Source organism: Carassius auratus, chromosome 16, assembly GCF_003368295.1.
Source record: "Carassius auratus strain Wakin chromosome 16, ASM336829v1, whole genome shotgun sequence".
Taxonomy (NCBI): domain Eukaryota; kingdom Metazoa; phylum Chordata; class Actinopteri; order Cypriniformes; family Cyprinidae; genus Carassius; species Carassius auratus.
This window is the reverse complement of record NC_039258.1, coordinates 26,505,572-26,523,558: the sequence shown is the minus strand read 5'-3', so window position 1 is coordinate 26,523,558 and position 17,987 is coordinate 26,505,572. Positions and strand designations below refer to the sequence as shown.

The 17,987-nt window shown below is 37.3% G+C and overlaps 2 protein-coding genes across 2 annotated transcripts; both read left to right on the top strand.

Annotated features, from left to right (window-relative positions):
* The first annotated feature begins 1,053 nt into the window (after positions 1 to 1,053).
* On the top strand, positions 1,054 to 3,837 carry gem (GTP binding protein overexpressed in skeletal muscle). The gene is made up of 4 exons (XM_026284901.1): positions 1,054 to 1,618; positions 2,290 to 2,366; positions 2,450 to 2,654; positions 2,838 to 3,837. The coding sequence occupies exons 1-4, from the start codon at positions 1,303 to 1,305 to the stop codon at positions 3,113 to 3,115; spliced, it is 876 nt and encodes a 291-aa protein (XP_026140686.1). The 5' UTR covers positions 1,054 to 1,302; the 3' UTR covers positions 3,116 to 3,837.
* Positions 3,838 to 5,621: 1,784 nt separating this feature from the next.
* On the top strand, positions 5,622 to 15,393 carry LOC113116641 (cadherin-17). Its single transcript, XM_026284899.1, has 19 exons — positions 5,622 to 5,724; positions 7,724 to 7,786; positions 8,377 to 8,472; positions 8,632 to 8,766; positions 9,221 to 9,359; positions 9,460 to 9,618; positions 9,748 to 9,906; positions 11,172 to 11,371; positions 11,494 to 11,622; positions 11,774 to 11,918; positions 12,418 to 12,627; positions 12,732 to 12,808; positions 12,904 to 13,095; positions 13,204 to 13,448; positions 14,093 to 14,223; positions 14,322 to 14,540; positions 14,654 to 14,764; positions 14,870 to 14,986; positions 15,076 to 15,393. The coding sequence occupies exons 2-19, from the start codon at positions 7,742 to 7,744 to the stop codon at positions 15,162 to 15,164; spliced, it is 2,598 nt and encodes an 865-aa protein (XP_026140684.1). The 5' UTR covers positions 5,622 to 5,724; positions 7,724 to 7,741; the 3' UTR covers positions 15,165 to 15,393.
* Positions 15,394 to 17,987: the final 2,594 nt, after the last annotated feature.

The window sequence follows — 17,987 nt, the reverse complement described above, 5'->3', positions numbered from 1 at the left end:
GTGATTTTAAAGTGAAAAAGTGACATGACATTCAGCCAAGTATGGTGAACCATACACGAATTCGTGCTTTGCATTTAACCCATCCAAAGTGCACACACAGAGCAGTGAACACACACTGTGAACACACACCCGGAGCAGTGGGCAGCCATTTATGCTGCGGCGCCCAGGGAGCAGTTGGGGGTTCAATGCCTTGCTCAAGGGCACATAAGTCATGTTATTGCCAGCCCAAGATTCGAACCCACAACTCTAGGGTTAGGAGTCAAACTCTAACCACTAGGCCACAACTTCCCAGTATTTCTCAGTGTATATACTGTATATGAGGGTATATATCTGATCCTAACGAACCACATCAATGAAAATATTGACACTTAAGACTGGTTTTGTGGTCCAGGTTCACATTTGTAAAAAGTTTTCTGTAACAACCGTTAATGATACGTTTCTTTTTTTCTTTTTTTTTTTTTGAAAATGTTTTAATTGGATGTTCATCTAACATTTGTTACTATAAAAGTGAAACCTTAAAACCTTTCCAAAATGTTTGCAATGATAATATGGCATTTTTCCTTAGCATTGTGAACATTCTGAAGTAATGTTCTTATAATTTAGTGGGATGTTAGCAAAACGTTCGTTACCTGGATATCAGGGGCTTTCAAACTTGATGCCAAGGAATACGAAATAGCCTACATGAAGATCTTGCTCCCTATCCGGAAATATGAAGGTAGTTGTGTATTTTCAGATAAAGACCAGTTTATACTGTGTTAGAAAATATAAGGGCTATGAGATGGATAGTGGAAATTAACACATTATCTAAAAAATACTGTACAAATATAAAATGTGTTAAAAAATGAATTTTCATAACCACAAGTTTCCTTGAATCGGGTTTTATCTCAATTTTGGTCCCTGGTCTTGAATCACGTCTCGATGCGCACAGGAGGAACTCACACCCATCGGGCGCTGAAAGGAAAGACCCGCTGCAGCTCATTGGGAGAGAAAAGTGACGTCAAGGAAATCCTCAATGCTACTGAGACCTTAATATAACCATGAACTGCACTGAGAGCCCAAAGCACATTACTGCGCAAAATATAGACGTGCAGGATTACCAGGGCAAACAGCTCCAATCCTCACTCAGGTGTGCTTAATTGTGCACAAAGAAGCCAAGAGCAATCAGATCTTGTCGAACAGGTTTCTGTTGGATGGGACTGGATCTTTTATTGGAGCACAATTTGGAGCGTCCGATTTAGTTCGTCAATTCTTTGTGCAGTCACATTCGAAGAGACACCCGTCGTTTGTCGTCGCCTTGCACAAATGACCCTGCTGGCGAGCATGCGGCGCCACAGTATCCGCGTCCAGCATCACCTGCACCGGTGGAGCATCTGCGGGACGGACGGAGGACAGCTGCTGAGCGATGGTTTCGCGCCTCCCGACATCGGTATGTCCAGGTCCAGTTCCTGCTCGTCCGCCTCTTCAGACTCCGCTCTCTCCAGCGAGTCTGTGATTCCAACTTCCGTCCGACCCTTCACTGTTGTCCTGCTCGGGGACAACGGCGTCGGGAAGTCCGCGCTCGCTAGTATATTCGCTGGAGCATCGGACAGCATGGGCAGCGAATGCGAGTTATATGGAGGTATGTTGACAATTAACTGGACTTTGCCTTTACTCTTTGTACTCCCAACTGTTCACAGACACCAACTATCGCAAGTCATCACTAGGCGTTCCATTGATGTTCTAGATTCAGATTGCAATTTGGATATATAACCTAAGCCTGTTATATAGAAGTTATGTTTAGGCTGCACCTATTCAACGTTTTCCCATCATAATGGTGCAACCTTAGAAATGTTTACAATTTGGAATCATATAGGCTAGTCTAGTGGTCATTTAGAATTAGAGAGAATTGTGTAGAATTAGAAAGTCAAAACCAGACCATAGAGAGCGAGATCTACGTTAACTTTTATGATTTTTTGACATTTATAAACAAAGTTTCAAACTAGGGTTCCAGGGCTAAAATTGATAAAAAGTCATATTTAGGGAAATATTTTTAAAGGCTTATTTAGAGTCCTTTTTAGGACTACTGAAGTGCACACTAAACATTTAATATAAGTGCAATAATTCTATAAATACAAGAATGAGCATTTAATATTATTAGGCTACAAGTTCAAACCTCTTCAGATTGAACAGAAAACTTCAAATAAACCAGTTTTTATTGTCACTATAAGATATAAAGTTTGTAATTTTGTATGTTTTTCCCATGGCCGTGATTGATAACCTTCAACCCTTTGTCCTTTTTAATGTTCTCAGGTGAAGTATTTGAGCAGACAATAACAGTAGACGGTGAGAGGACCACAGTTACCCTACTCGACACCTGGGACTCACAGGTAACACCTTTAGTTCATCAGAAATGTAAATTAATATACTACTATAAGAGGTTTAGAGAAATTCTGATTTCTGTTTCCATCAGGGTGAGGGGGGCTGGACACAGGAGCGATGTTTGCAGACAGGAGACGCTTTCATTATAGTTTATGCCATAACAGATCGTTCAAGCTTCCTTCGTGCATCAGATCTTCGTATTCAGCTTCGACGCCAACGTGAGGCCGACCGAACTCCCATCATCCTCGTCGGCAATAAATGTGACCTGGTTCGTTGCAGGGAAGTGTCCATTAGTGGTGAGTGATTCTGAACTTAAATAGTATAACTCCTCAGTGCTTCTTTACTTCTTAACCTAAAGTTACTGCTACCAGTAGCATCTTCTTAATCTGCAAATCCACTTGTGGGATTAATAAATGACTCTTTGTTTTACCTTAGATCACTGGGGATTTTCGTTTATTATTTTATTTGTTATTTTTTAGAGGGTCGCTCGTCTGCTGCTGTCTTTGACTGTAAGTTCATTGAAACGTCAGCAGCTATGCAACACAATGTCTGGCCGCTGTTTGAGGGCATCATCCGCCAGCTCCGTCTGCGAAGAGACAGCACAGAGAACCTCACCAGACGTTGTTCTCTTCAGAAGCGACGGGAGAGTCTCCCAAAGAAGGCGAAGCGTTTCATTAACAGAATGGTTGCAAAGAAGAACAAGCAAGCAGCCTTCAAACTCAAGTCCAAGTCATGTCATGACCTGATGAGTCTGTAGTGCAGAGACTTTGAATTGGTCTGAAGATTTGAATTGTATTTGTGTGAAGTTTGGGTGCAAACATTCTGGAAAGTATCTGTTCAAGTGTTTGTTTTTTTCCCCATTTAGTGATTTCTAAAAAAAGCCATGGATGTCTATATTAGACTGTGCTGTAGAAGAGCATCAATTACAGGCTTCTCGCTCCCTCTGTGAAGGACAGAACGCTCTAGTCTTGCCCATTGTCCGTTTCACATGCCAACATTTCAAAAGCTATAAAATACTAAAATGTTTTTGTGGGAACCCCATCTCGCTAAAAGTGGTCCTTTAACTTTTTTTAATGATTTTCCTGATGGATTTGCTTTTGAACTGAGAAACGTCTTTGTGGTACATTGTGTGTGAAACGTTTTGTCCAGCTTTTGCTCAATTTGAGCATATAGCATTCAAAAGAAATAAAAGATTGTTTTTTTATGATAACTCTCAAATACTTCGGTCCTTTCAAAAGTGCACACAACAGGAAAAGCCCTTTTAATACATATCTATGGTAATGTCTTCTCGGCTGGGGTCACGCTAAAGTATATCATATAACATAAATCCATAAAAAAACATAAACCAGCTGTTCCTATGGTGTGCATATGACAACATATTAGTCAGGGACTACAACTTTAGATATACATATGTCCAAATTATCATTTTTTACATGTCGATTGTGTGTTTTTAACAAGTTTACAATTAGGCATACTGTATAGTCTAAATATACACTGAAAGTCTGGGGTTAAATGACATTATATTTTTTATGTTAGCATAGTAATTCTGTAACATATGTATTGCACATTTTTTGTCGCTGCATTAACTAACATTAACTAATCAATAAGGGTTGCCAGTTTACATACAGTATCGTTATATTTATCTATTTTTTGATAAATAATGATAATTCACAGATATCGGATATATCTGATTACAGCCTCAGCCCTGCTGACGAATGTATGTGTAATAGAGGAACACATTTGTTCCTGTTATTCAGAAACACTCCTCCTACCTTCCCTTCAAAGGTGAGAAGGACAAATGAACGACACATTGAGCTGATGTGTGATCGCTGCTGATGAGTGATCGCTGCTGTGTGAATGATTATGAATGTAGAAGATGTGTTTAAACTGTAAGACTGAAGCTAGTTAAGCATCCGTTGCCTGTTCGTTTGTGAGTACACATGGTTTTTAGCAGCTTGTCAGGAATTGCTCATTTTGTGGCCATTACCTGTCAGATCTACATTGCAAAGTTACTTAAAATGTGTTCACCTGAAGTATAATAGTTGATCACAGTAGCAGCAGCAGGTTTCTCTGTTTCAGTACCAGTGCCTGCAGTAAGTATCATCGCTCCTAAACTTATCCTTTACCCTCTTACTTATTCTCCATTGTGCTGATACGACTGCATAATAATTAGTCAATGGAAAACCATGGGAAATTCTTGAGTAACTACCATTCAAGGTGCCTTTAACCTGAGACATTTACATGGAAGGGGTCACTTTTACAGGAAGTGATTACCATAGATTTTTCAGAAGGGTTGCACTTTATTTTACAGTACGTGTACTAACATGTATTTATAGTGTACTTACAGTGTATTTATCTAAGAAAGTTCTGGTAACACAAGGTAACTACATGGGGTAGGGTTAGGTTTAGGGGTAGGATCAGGGTTAATACCTAGTTATTACATAGTTATTACATAGTTATTGTAATTACTATAATAAGTACATAGTATGTACATGAGAAACAGGACTGTAAAATAAAGTGCTACCTTCAGAAGTATTCATATCCATATTTGCTTTATCTTATGTAAGTGTAAAACTTGTAAAACTTGATGTTTCAAATCCTTCTGTGGTCGTATTTTTAAAAGATTACATCTAAAGAATGTTTTCAGTTGTTTTTGTCAATAGAGCGAAAGTTAATGGGGTCTAAAACAACATCATTTTTTGTGTTCCACAGAAGAAAGAAAAGCCATGCAGGTTTGGAAGAAAACAATATTAGAGTAAGTAAATCAAGTCTATTTTCAAGTGTCACTGCTGAATAGCTCAGAAGTACTATCTGATGTATTCATTTTCAGATTTAGACGAAACTGAGAAACATGGAGCACAACCATGCAAGACTCAGTCAAAAGAGCAAGGATCAAAGATTGCTGGCCTGTATTACTCAAGATTGTGAGCACACAGCTGTGTGAAGGTGACCTTTACGCTCTGTATGAATATACTGTGATTTTCATCTGTCACACAGCTTGTTTTCAGATATATATTTTTCTCTTTTTGTCCAAGCTTGCCCTCAGAATTCTGCTTTGTCCTTATCATCTTGCATAGAAATGACTGAAGTAAGGCCCCTAAATACAGAGGGAGATTTTTGATGCATTTTTGTTTTGTCTCCTTTTAATTAAACGCTTGATGTTTACACATTAACACATCCACCAATCCTGTACACTATTCGCCAAACGGTACCATAAAATAGCTTCAATTTGCAGTCCACTCCCCTGAGCGGTGAATCAGTAGATAATGATTAGACTCAATAAAGCAGAGTTAAACTTTGACTTAAGCAGGAAGCACTTCGAGACTGAAACGCTCAGTCTTTTGAGGAGAGGAGCTCTGCTGACAGGTCTGTGTCTCTTTTGAAGTTTGCATTTAGCAAGTTTCATCTGATTTTAGAAGTGTGTTATTAGTTACTGATATGTCATTTACATTGAAATGTTGCTTTCGAGGCCTGTGTTGAGTTATGATCGTGTTTGCCTTTGCTCAGTTGTTCAGAAGGGTGTTCACAAGCTTATGTGGAAGGGCATTTAAAGATATCGAAACTTGCTGAAGCATCGTAGGTGCGAACATATTTCTGAGCACATTTGCTAGATGAACGTGTATCTATGATGTTTTTTGGTCTTTTACTGTCAGAATGTCATCAGAGGTCACAAGTCTGGGCCTCCTGTTCCTTGATACTAGAAACTTCACCGTAGTTAGAGCCATCTAGACAAATTTTAATGAATTATTGTTGCATTTTTATTTCTTGTTAGAATTTAAAAAGTCAAAAACTTATGAAAGAATTTGTTCACAACTGCTTTACTCTAATTCTTATGACTGCTACTGCTTGAGCTGATATCTATAGCGGAACATGAGTACTGATTTCAGCTTATGCACCAGAACGTCACGATTTATTAAATATGTTGACACGAGGATATAAAAAAGAAACAATCATATCACCCAGTTTATCTGTATATTTATATATAAAAGAACTAAAGTAGTTTATCAGAGGTCACATTAACTTCAATGTCACCTTGTGTCACATCTGTCGCAAGGTGTGTCTGTCTTTCACAATAGATCTGACCGATGTAACCGAAAAACAAATTCCAGTAACAGTAAACCACTAGATCATATTCTTATTTCAATACATTATTTCATTAAAACTGCCGACACTGCTTAATTAACTCTTGAACCCAAACTGCAACTTACACAGTCAGATTAATTTAGAGATCTTTATCTATCTACACACATTATGTGTGTGATCAGTGATACAGTTCTAGATAAATCTGTTTATTTTTTATCTAGATAAATATGTTTATTGAAGGCTGAAGTATGGAACCACACCTGTAAACATCTTCCTTTATTGATCCATGGTCTGCAACTTACTTTCAGTTACTAAGTGTTTAATAATTGTTCCATGTTTACTTGAATGATGTGACTGTTAAACTGAGAAACCAGTATTTTGTTTGCCTTTACCAACAAAGTTAACATTTAATTTTAATTATAAAATGAATTGATATTGTATTGGTGATCTGAATCCTGAAAAGACCCTGAAAAATCGATCTATAATATATATACTGTATAGATGTATAAATATACAGCTTCATAAACACACATTTCTTTCTTGAACATTTATTTGAGTGTTTTGCCCCTTCCTTTTTTCAGATGTGTGGATCTAGAATATTTCATATTTAAAAGTCTTGGCTTTGTAATATATCTGTCAGTACAGACGTTGTAAAATCTGATAAACTGTGATACAGCAGTGACACACAAAAACACACATGCACACATTATCAGCGCTGTCTGGTACAGGAGGCACCGCCCACGCTTGAATGCCAAGTGACCTTTAAATAACCTTTTTATGGACTGGGATACACACACACACACACACAGCGCCACATGACGAGAGTCATGATGTCACCATCAAATGCCACTCATGCACTATTTCTATGCATATGATATGCACAGAGGGACCGACAAAATATGCATAGATTAGTCTGATAACAGAGGGGAAAATAACAGAAAATTCCCATGCACACACATAGGAAAGAAAATCGTCTTTTATATTGCTGAAACGTTACTCAGGACTGGTTGAATAGTATGTGTTGTTAATAATCATTGACTGAAGTTTAACATTAAAGAAGCAGATGGGTAACTTGTAATTAGGCTTTTGTCACACCATGTGGCTTCACTTCATTGCTCTGTTTGCACAGCAGGGGCCGTCATGTCAGGAAATAGTCATCTGATAAAGTTATTTGGCAAATAAATGTCACTCCTGTAAATTATAATGGCTTTTGCAGTAACTATGATAAAGGTCCTTTCAATTAAAGGCACTGTTTCACATGTTGTCATTCCTTTTCCACCAGGTTTTGTTGCCTGGGACCATGAGAGGTGCACATTTGCTACACTTGACCGTTCTCGTCAGCATTGTGAGTGTGTGTGCGACTAGGATTTTAACGTGGCGACCTTGTAGTGTCCTTACAAACTTTTATTCAGTCCATAAATGAGTAACTATGCTGAAGTCCATTTCTCTGCCCACACTCCATTAATCAGTCAAAGACAAAGAGACATAATCTGGATTCATTCGGAAAGTTAAATCATTTGTTCTACATAAATAATCCACAGACATGGGCAAATATTCAGCAACCTTCAAAGCACAGATAGGTTTAATGGATAATTGACTTGATATTGAATAAATGACTTTATATTGCAGTAAGACAACAAATTAGTAATAAAACATCTTTATACAGTTATATATTAAGAAGTGTGGTCAAATGTTTTTATTAATATGCAGGGAAATCGCATTCTCAGAAAGAATATTGGCCACTAATGTTGTTCAAGACTAGACTGATCTAGATGTAGATTGATAACAGACAATATAGCAGTTGACAATATGCTTATATCTATAATGGTGATTTTTGCATTTTGACTTTGAATTCAGTGACTTAGGGTGTTATTTTTCATATGGCTTCATAATTCTCTCTCTCTCACTCTCTCTCTCTCTCTCTCTCTCTCTCAGGCTCATGGGATTGGTTTGGAGGACATAAAGGGGCCATTAGACAATCTAGTTTTAGATGTGCCAGAGGCTACACCTGTGCCCTATCCCATTTACCAGGTACCACAGGCTCTCTTTTTGTGTTTCTACGGTTCATTTTCACAGACGGGTTAGTTATGAAGACAGACATTATGCTTACATTTTTATTAGAACATCTGTTGTCAGTAGTATTTAGAATTTATTGTTTGAAAATATACTAGAAATGCTTTCTTTGTTCAGTTTACATCAACAGAGGAAGCGGAGACGTATCATGTAAGCGGAGAGACCGAAGGAAAGATCAGTATTTCTTCAGACGGCTGGCTATTCCTGGAGCAACCTCTGGAATGGAGCCAAGATAAAAGCCACCATCTAGATGTAATTTATTAGTGTTGTATTATGATATATCACACATAACATGCAAGCACCTGGGTCTTTAAGAAGATACAAAATCCCTACATTGTACTTTTCTAGTAAGCACAAAGCACACTGTTGAAGTGCGACATGGCCATGTGTTATATTTAGCTACATGGTTTTACATTTAAAATTTTGTATATGGAAAGTCTATATTTTAAATCCTCCTCACTATATATTTTTCACTATTTTAAATCACTGTATTAAATTTAGTGGTTCATTGTAAATGGTTCTGTTGTATGAAAATAATTTTGAAACAGATATTCCATTGTAGTCTATTAGTTAACATGATTATATTAATATATTACATTATTTTATTTAATTATAATTGTATAAATTAATAAAAACTGAGATGTGTTGACATCTAAATGTAAATTCCAGTACAAACATTTCTAAACATGTGTGTGTTTTTCTTCAGATTGAAGCACGGTCAGCAGATGGTGAAACTGTTGATGGGCCTTACTCAGTTGTATTGCAAGTTGTGGATGTCAACAACAACCACCCTGTCTTTAGTGAGAGCCAGTACAGTGCTCATGTTAGAGAGCATTCACCTGCAGGTGAGAGACACACCTATTATCAATGGACATTGAAACTTTAAACTCTTCAAATTAAAATATACACACCTTTAATTCTCTTTTTAATCTTGTGTGCATGCAGAAGTTCCATTCTTGCAGGTGTTTGCTACCGATGCAGACGATCCCGACACATTAAATGCCCAACTTAGATTCAGCATTGTAAACCAAATCCCAAATCCTGGAAATGGTTTTTACTTTGGAATTAACCCGGATAGTGGAGATATCTTTCTAACAGAGGAAGGTATGTCAACACATTTAGAACAAAAAGATATTCAGAAAAACCCATATGTTGTGCATATGTTTTGTTTAATGCCAAACCAGTATTTCTCTTTAAAAGAAGATGAACGTGTGTATTTCTGGTGTTTTGCAGGAGCAGAGTTTCTGAGGGCCAGGCCCGCTGTAACATACAGCCGCGGGGAGGTCCGTGGCAGTCCTGATGTCCTGAAAAAGAAGTTTGAGGACTACTGTGTTCCAAGGAACAACATCCCTCTGGAGAACAATCCCTTTTACACATGCATCGAACGTGCTGGTGAGAACAGAAAAACACGTGATCATGTTATTTAACGCAACTGTATGTAGTTTTGTTTATTTTTGCAACATAGGAACTTGTATTTACAGAGCATTAAGCAATGCACCGTTTTCACAGAATTTTTTTCCCATTCACCAAACTTACCATCAGAATGATTTTAAAATTGATATTTAACAACAAACAAACAAGCAAAAAAAAAAAAAAACCATACAGTCACAGTGCAATTGCGAGTTTAAATTATGTGATAAAAAGCCCCATTTGTTATTCTGTGGTAAAAAAAAAAAAGAATTGCATGATGTAATTGGAATTCTAAGAAAAACTGTGAGATATTAATTCATTATCTTGTGAGATATAAACTCGATTGGAATTGTGAGATACATTTTTTTTCTGTGGTGAAAACCAGCTTCCATAGATTCCGGGGTATTTTGAAAAGCAGTTTATGTTGTGTACATAATCATGCCAGACTCAGAGACTTGTTTACTGCCATTTTGCTATAAATAACAGAACTTTGATTAAGAAATGTATAAATGGGCCAAATGAAAGCAGTATGTGGCTCTGTCTCCGCTGTTTGTGATCCTCTTTGAGCAAATGAGAGCATGAGGGAGGACAGAACATGTCATTCAGAATGAGGCTGAGATGAACCGTACTGATTATAGTGCTCTCACAGACACACTCAGATTAAACTGCTGTGTTAATGTCTATGAATGACCACTTCTGTAATTACATTCACTCTGGTGTGTGGAACGTACCACATGCTGTAAATAAAAACACAGTCATTAACTGAGCTCAAGCAGTTCAGCCCTCATCAATGCAGATTACTGTGGTCTCAGAAACCAGGCTGGATTTAATCCAGATTACTTCACCACTGAACATCATGTGACCAACAGAAATGTGCAGGCCTTTCACTTCATTAGATTGCATCAAGCCGTGGAATAATAATTTACTATATAATTTAATAATTTACTGACTGAACCTCTGACTGAAGTTTTTTTTTCATTTACACCATTTCAGCCTACAGGTGACGAAGGCCTATGGTTTTTCAAGATCTCTGAAACTGTGAATCATTTTAAAAGCAATTGGATCAACTGATTCAGAGTTAAAGCACAACTGCGAGTTTGATAAACAGTTCAATAAATAATAGTGTCATATTAATAACTTACATTGAGTAAATTTAACGGCTCCAAATAAGCAACATGAATCATTAATCATTATTTCATTGTTTCAGAATCAGTAAAAATGAATGAGTGTTTATATTGAATGAGCAGAAAGAAGAGGAGCGAATCTTCTTCAAGATCCAGACTATGCGCTGATCGTTCGTGTCGAGGATTTAGGAGGCGGAGCTCCAAACGCTTTGAGCAGCACGACACGGGTCAACATAGCTGTCATTCAAAACCTCTGGGTCAGCCCTGGACCAATCACCATCAGAGAAAATGTGGAAGGGGAATACCCTATGTATCTCACCACAGTAAGTCTGGATCTAAAAACAATAATGTTATTTGTTATTCATTATTATGATTTGAATGATGAATTACATTATTTATTTTTATTTTTATTTATTTAATTATTTATTGATTGTTTGTTTTTTAGGTCCGTGCAAATGATCCCACCGCATTGTACAGACTGGTACAGAAAGAAAGGCTTTCCTTCCCCTTCACCATCAATGAAGATGGAGAAATTCATGTTACCGCTCCTCTGGATAGAGAAGAGAAAGAAATGGTAAATCCTTGAGAAACTGATCTGAAAGAGGAAATAATTTATATCAGTCTGTAAACTACATTGGGGCTTCAACATATTTCACTCTTTATTACTTATTGTATAAAACTGCGTGTTGCATTTTAAACTTGACATGTATGTGTGTGTGTTTTAGTACACTTTAGTGGTCTTGGCAGAAGATGGACAGGGTGTTGAGTTGGAAAAACCCATGGAGATTCATGTGGAGGTGGAGGATGTGAATGATAACCGTCCTGTGTGTGATGAAGCTGTGTTTGAGGTGCAAGAGAATGAGCCCATAGGTAATAATGTGAGACCCTTTATAAACACATATACACACAGGTTACCTGGACCACACACACACTCACATTACATCAATTCAAACCAGGTGCATGTCATAGCACAATTTGACCAACTGCATAGAGAGGGGTCAAAAAGTCTGACAACTCTGGTGAAAAGGCTTCTTTTATACATTTTTTATTAATTATATATATTTTATTAAACAGTAATAAATAAATAAATCTGCATAAGTCTTGTAAATTCTTAACATGGCATTTTCATTTTTGTCGTTTTCAAAATTTCAATGAGATTACATTATCACTGTAAAGAGAACAAAAATCTCTAACATTCTTGTATTTTATGTCATAATGTTTGTTTAAAACGAATTCTTACAAGATTTGAAATAGATTTTGAATCTCAGACTTTTGGATCCCACTTTCTCTTTTAGTATTTCATTAACTGTTTTATCATTGTCCTTCAATTTTGATCTTGAAATGTTTAATTATATGATATCTTGTTTAGGTAACCAAATTGGGGTTCTGCCTGCTCATGATAGTGATAAGGAGAACACACTGAACTCATTATTAGTCTACACACTCATCAGACAGAAGCCTGCCAAGCCTTTCGACAGAATGTTCACCATCGACAATGGTGAAATCAAGCTGGCAAATAAAAACTTACAAAGGAAAGTGGTGTCTCAGTATGAGCTCACCATTAATGTGACTGATGGAGGTAAACACAGCCTGAACTCAAATGAAATAAAAATTAAGATTTTTATCTTTTTTTTCTTTTTCTTTAGGAAGAATGTGCTCTTTAACTTTTGCACTTGTTTGCAGTTTACACCACGGAATGTAAAGCAATCATCAAGGTCATCGACATTAATAACGAGATCCCTGTCTTCGAGAAAAAAGATGTATATATTTTATTTGACTCCTTACATTAATTACATTCTTTCTCCCTGTTGATTATTGAATAATTGATTCATAACCACCTTCTTCCCTACTGAAGTACGGGACCCACAGTGCTCCTGAACTAGCTGAAGTGGGAACCACTTTGCTCACCATCAAAGCCACAGATGCAGATGACCCAGGAACAGGAAGCTCTAGGGTGGAGTATCACATCGCTGCTGGAGACCCACACAACCTCTTAGCCATTGAGGTTGATGAAGATACTGGAGAGGGCAGAGTCTACATTGCTCGGGTAACAAGACGTCACTCATGAGGAAAACATGCTGAAATTCAAAAACTGTTTACATTTCTGTTTTATGCTTTTTGCATTTCTTTATTTTTTGATATTCTCAATCTGCAGCCACTGGATTACGAGCTCCAGAGCGTCTTCAACCTTCAGATCAATGCCCGTAATCCTGAGCCCCTGATCAAAGGAGTGGAGTATGATGAAAATGCCACCACATTTGTTGTCATTCAGCTGGTGGATGTGGACGAGCCTCCAGAGTTTGACGTTGAAACTCTTAACGTCAACGTTCCAGAAAACATCACTGTTGGAACCGTAATAATGACAGCTAAAGCCAAGGATCCAGAGGGAAAGACTATCAAGTAATGCTTCGCATTATGTCTCCTACATAATCAGATCATATATGAGATGAAAGTGTTTGTTCAAAGGGCTTTGATACATCTACTTCTGAAGTTTAATGAAGATCTCTGTTCCAGCTCTTATATGTTGAAACTGATGAAAGAAACAATATTTCAGTTTAATTCTGTATACGCTTGTAACATTTTATACAATCCCACCTTGGTTACTTAGAACTATGAAAAAAAAAAACTTCAAGCACTCGAGCTGCATGAAATCCGAGTTTGTGTAAACTGTGATGTTCTCCAAATTATTTGAGATGATCCAAAGAGCATCTTATGCTTCAGTGGAGCATCTGGAACATCTGGATGTTTGATTGAAGTTCAATAGTCAACATGATCAGTGTCACAACTTTGCATATATAATTAGTGCCCAATCTTTCTACTTTTTACAGCAGTTTTTTTAAATCTTTAATTTTTGGGGGGTATATTTAGTTTATATTCAGGTGTTTAGGTTTAAATGGAACAACAAATACTATTTTTTTTTTTCGAAGACTTTTTGACTCCACTGTAGGTTATTTAAAATATCTCTGGGAGCCAGTGAAACTTAGCATTTTAATAGCAGTCTTAAATGCCTTTTATGTCATTCCTGCATATGTTCTTTTTGTCAGGTTTAAGATGGAAGGTGATGAACATAACTGGTTGGAGCTGGACGCTGACTCTGGAGAGCTGAAGACTAAAGCTGCTCTAGACAGAGAGACGGTGGAGCAGCTCTCTCTCACACTCATCGCTTATGAAACAGGTGAGAAATCAGGTGATCATCGCTTATGAGACAGGTGAGGAGTCACTCCAGGTGAGTGTCATTTGGTAAATACTACAGTCTGTTTCTGTTCCTCTCAGAGGGGGACAAGCAGGAGGCTGAGATGAAGGTGGATATTCATCTGCTGGATGTGAATGACAACTACCCTATACTGCAGAAGACACAGGGCTTCATCTGCGTCCAGGATATGACCCGTTTGACACTCACTGCTGTAGATAAGGATGCCGACCCCTATGGAGAGCCTTTCACCTTCTCCCTTAACCGGAAGTCACCAAACTTTGAGATCAAACCTCTGGATGGTGAGCAGATCTTCAATAAAAATGTTCTTAAATAAACGGCTTACACACACAGTATCACTTGTATTTACTTCATTTACTCCTGTAACTATGTAAACCTGTTTATGCATCTGCAGGAACCTCAGCGCGGCTGGTTTTGAAGAAGAAGCCCTCAACTGATATGAATGCCATTGTTCCCATCAACATCAAAGACAAAGCTGGGATGGGTATCACTCAAAAGTTTGATGGTAAACTGTTTCCTTCCTCTTTATTTTATATTTAACACTCTTAACATCTAGCATGATGGTCTAACATCTCATCTGAGATTTCTTTCTTTCTTTCTTTTTGTTTAGTGCGTATATGTAACTGCACTAAACTGGGCTACTGTTACATCGAGCCAGCAGCTCACAGCTGGAAGCTGGGCATGAGCGGCACCATCGGCATCCTGGCAGGAACATTCGGCTTCATCGGTAAGACTGATAAGTTGCATTTTGCTGTATTAATATTTAAGACTAAAAAGAAGCAAACTGAGAAAATGTTTTTGTTTTTTTTCTTCCAGGTCTGTTCCTGATCATTGTCATCTACCGAATCAAGAAGAAGGATCAGCATAGAGCAGCAACTTCTGGAGAGGCTAAAGCAATGCTCTAGAGTCAGGATAACATGTCAACTGTAAACATAACTCGGTGCACAACCCAGGCAAACTGACATCCAGATCCTCCACATACACACACCTTTACTTAGTAAAGTTAAAGCTTGGAATTTAAAACATGTTGTGTACAGTATGTTGTCATATTTCAAATGGATTAAAACTATAAAAATGTAAATCTTATATTTATTCCCCATTGTCCAAGAATCAAATAAAATGTGTAAAAATCTATCCATGTGATGTTTTTTGTTTTTGTTTGACTTTACTCCTAGAAAATGTCTCGTGCAGGTCAAAGGTCAGGTTCTATTAAATGCTGCAGTGTAAGAAGGCATAAAAATCATTGAATGACAACAACATTTTTGCCTGTTTGACTATATATATATATATATATATATATATATAGAGAGAGAGAGAGAGAGAGAGAGAGAGAGAGAGAGGAATAAATCCACATTTCCCACAACTTCCCACGTTTAAACATGTTAGTATGTAAACTATATTAGTATTAACAATATTATATAAAACCATAAATAAACTAGCTGACAAGATAGCACAAGAAATAGCTTTTAAAGCATTATTATATTTTTTCAAAAGAAATAACTGTAATGAGTAAAGACTTGTTTATTGCTTCTTCCATAATTCTTATGTAACTGTATGTTTTGTGTTTCTATAAAGTTTTATCATAGATTGCAGATCTTGAAAGAGACAAGAAGAGAATATGAAATACCAGAGACAAATCAAACGACCTACAGATGGCAAAAACTCACTCTCATAAATTCTCAGTCTGTATCACTAGTCTGTGAGTCTTCATGCTGATCTATTACTTTCATATTCTTCGGTTTCTAAGCAACGTTCCATAACAAACAAGAAGAGAGATGTGGTGGGGGGTCTGTGGAGCATGTCACTGTGTAATAGTAAAAAACATGGTTACACCTTTTGTTTGATATTAGCCAGATCCATCCGATGGGGGTTCTATGTCCATTTTTGGAGTCAGACACATGCACAGTGCTACTTGTTTTCTTGCACACTGATGTCAGGGGTGACAATTAGTTGAAAGAGTAGAGTTGTGCATTTACATTATCAACTTGGGGAACTGAGAAAACAGTGTGAGATTTAGGATAAATATATATATATATATATATATATATATTATTAAGATTTAGGATTAAATTAAAAAGTAACAAATGTACAGTTATGATTAGAAAAGCAAAAGCAAAGTATTTTCTTGATAAAACCAAAAAAATCAGCAAATGCTAGTAAGTTATGGAAAAAAGATTTTGACTGGTAATAGATCTGCTTCAGGTCATTCCCATTGCTTAACAAAAGATGGTATTAAAACAGTGGATAAAACACAAATGGTCAATTGTTTTAATAGCCATTTTACAGTGTGATAAAATGCAAAAATATATATATTATTAAAGGGTTAGTTCACCCAAAAATGAAAATTATGTCATTAATAACTCACCCTTATGCTGTTCATGTAAGACCTCCTTTTATCTTCGGAACACAGTTTAAGATATTTCAGATTTAGTCCGAGAGCTCTCAGTCCCTCCATTGAAGCTGTGTGTACGTTATACTGTCCATGTCCAGAAAGGTAAGAAAAACATCATCAAAGTAGTCCATGTGACATCAGAGGTTCAGTTAGAATTTTTTGAAGCATCGAAAATACATTTTGGTCCAAAAATAGCAAAAATGACGACTTTATTCAGCATTGTCTTCCCTTCCGTGTCTGTGTGAGAGATAGTTCAAATCAAAGCAGTCTGGATATCCGGTTCGCGAACGATTCATTCAGTTCACCAAATCGAACTTAATCGTTTTAAACGGTTTGCGTCTCTAATGTGCATTAATCCACAAATAAATTAAGCTGTTAACTTTTTTAATGTGGCTGACACTCCCTCTAAGTTCAAACAAACCAATATCCCGGAGTAATTCATGTACTCAAACGGTACATTGACTGAACTGCTGTGAGAGAACTGAGTCAAGAACCGTTTCTGTCAGACGTGTCCGATTCTTGAACAGAGGAGCTGATGATACTGCGTGTGTGTGTGATTCAGCGTGAAGCAGACCGACACACAGAGCGTCTGAACTGAACTGATTCTTTTGGTGATTGATTCTGAACTGATTCTGTGCTAGTGTTACGGGTGCGGGTAAACCGAAGGCTTGAATCAAGGGCAATCATCGCAAATGACGTCATTACGTCGAGTGCAAAAGAACCGGTGAACCGTTTTCTTCAACCGGTTTATTGAATCGAACTGTCTGAAAGAACTACTGGTGATCCGAACAGCGATGCAACCGGTTCTTCACTCGTGAACGAGTCAGTCTATTGTTCATTATCTGGCTCGGCTCGGTGTTCATCTTCACAGCAGTTCAGTCAGTGTACTGTTTGAGTGCATGCATTACTCCGGGATATTGGTTTATTTGAACTCAGAGGGAGTGTCAGCCACATTAAAAAAGTGAACAGCTTAAGTCATTCGTGGATTAATGCGTATTAGAGATGCGAACCGTTTAAAACGATTCAGTTCAATTTGGTGAACTGAATGATTCGTTCGCGAACCGGATATCCTGCTTTGATTTGAACTATCTCTCACAACAGACACGGAAGAGAAGACAATGCTGAATAAAGTCATAGTTTTTGCTATTTTTGGACCAAAATGTATTTTCGATGCTTCAAAAAATTCTAACTGACCCTCTGATGTCACATGGACTACTTTGAAGATGTTTTTCTTACCTTTCTGGACATGGACAGTATACCGTACACACAGCTTCAATGGAGGGACTGAGAGATCTCAGACTAAATCTAAAATATCTTAAACTGTGTTCCGAAGATA